The sequence below is a fragment of the Penaeus monodon genome, chromosome 23 (assembly GCF_015228065.2).
Source record: "Penaeus monodon isolate SGIC_2016 chromosome 23, NSTDA_Pmon_1, whole genome shotgun sequence".
NCBI classification, from domain to species: Eukaryota; Metazoa; Arthropoda; class Malacostraca; order Decapoda; family Penaeidae; genus Penaeus; species Penaeus monodon.
Genome location: NC_051408.1, coordinates 39,899,988 through 39,900,762, shown reverse-complemented (window position 1 = coordinate 39,900,762; position 775 = coordinate 39,899,988). Strand labels below are relative to the sequence as shown.

At 38.2% G+C, this 775-nt stretch overlaps 1 protein-coding gene across 1 annotated transcript in view; it reads right to left on the bottom strand.

The window, feature by feature from the left end:
• The window catches only part of LOC119588294 (glycine-rich cell wall structural protein 1-like), a 17,462-nt gene that overhangs the window by 2,053 nt on the left and 14,634 nt on the right, over nt 1–775 (bottom strand). Inside the window, 1 exon segment of the mRNA XM_037936986.1 lies at nt 671–730. Coding sequence (XP_037792914.1) covers nt 671–730 — 60 coding nt within the window.

The window sequence follows — 775 nt, the reverse complement described above, 5'->3', positions numbered from 1 at the left end:
GGTGACGATAGTGAGGAAGATAACTATCCACTTTTCTTTGAAATCACCAAGAAATTCAGGTTCCTAGGAGCCAGGACACAAACCTTTTAAAAATGACGATACAAATGTGTATCTGTTTTTTCATGATTAATGTTCATCGTTATTACTGCTTTTTGTTGGTGTTATTATCAAATATTCTTTTTCTATTCGCAGTCGCACTAAGCTCACGAGGTCTTCAATGTTTCCATGTAATTGCTCCTGAATTTTAGCTTTGATCCCATTTTATTAACTATTGCATATCGTTTCATGTATCACATATTCAGATATTACTGCTACAAATCACAATAGCAAATACGTTTTATGATACATATCGCTTTATTACCTGGAAACCTCTTGGAAAGCGGCTGTTAGTTTAATTTAGTCATTTTTATTTTAATTACCGATGATATATTCCAATTCTTGCCAATTTGCAAAAATCCAAGTAATATACAGTATACTCTAATCAGCCTGTATAACTCGCAAGAGCAGTTTACCCGAAGACCCAAACAACATGCATTTTCCTTTCGTTGAAGAGAATTCCATCAAAGGAGTAGAAAGTCATGACTGCAAAGTACTCTTTTTCATTTTCGTATTTTATTTATATCATTAAATTTCCTTGGGTTGAGTCTTGTCACGAAGCCACATTACCAACCGCCGCCTCTGCCGTAGCCTCCTCCACCTCCGCTGCCGTATCCACCGACGCCTCCACCGCCTCCACCGCTTGAAAAGGTGCGAGCTGCGACGAGACGAGCTCTTA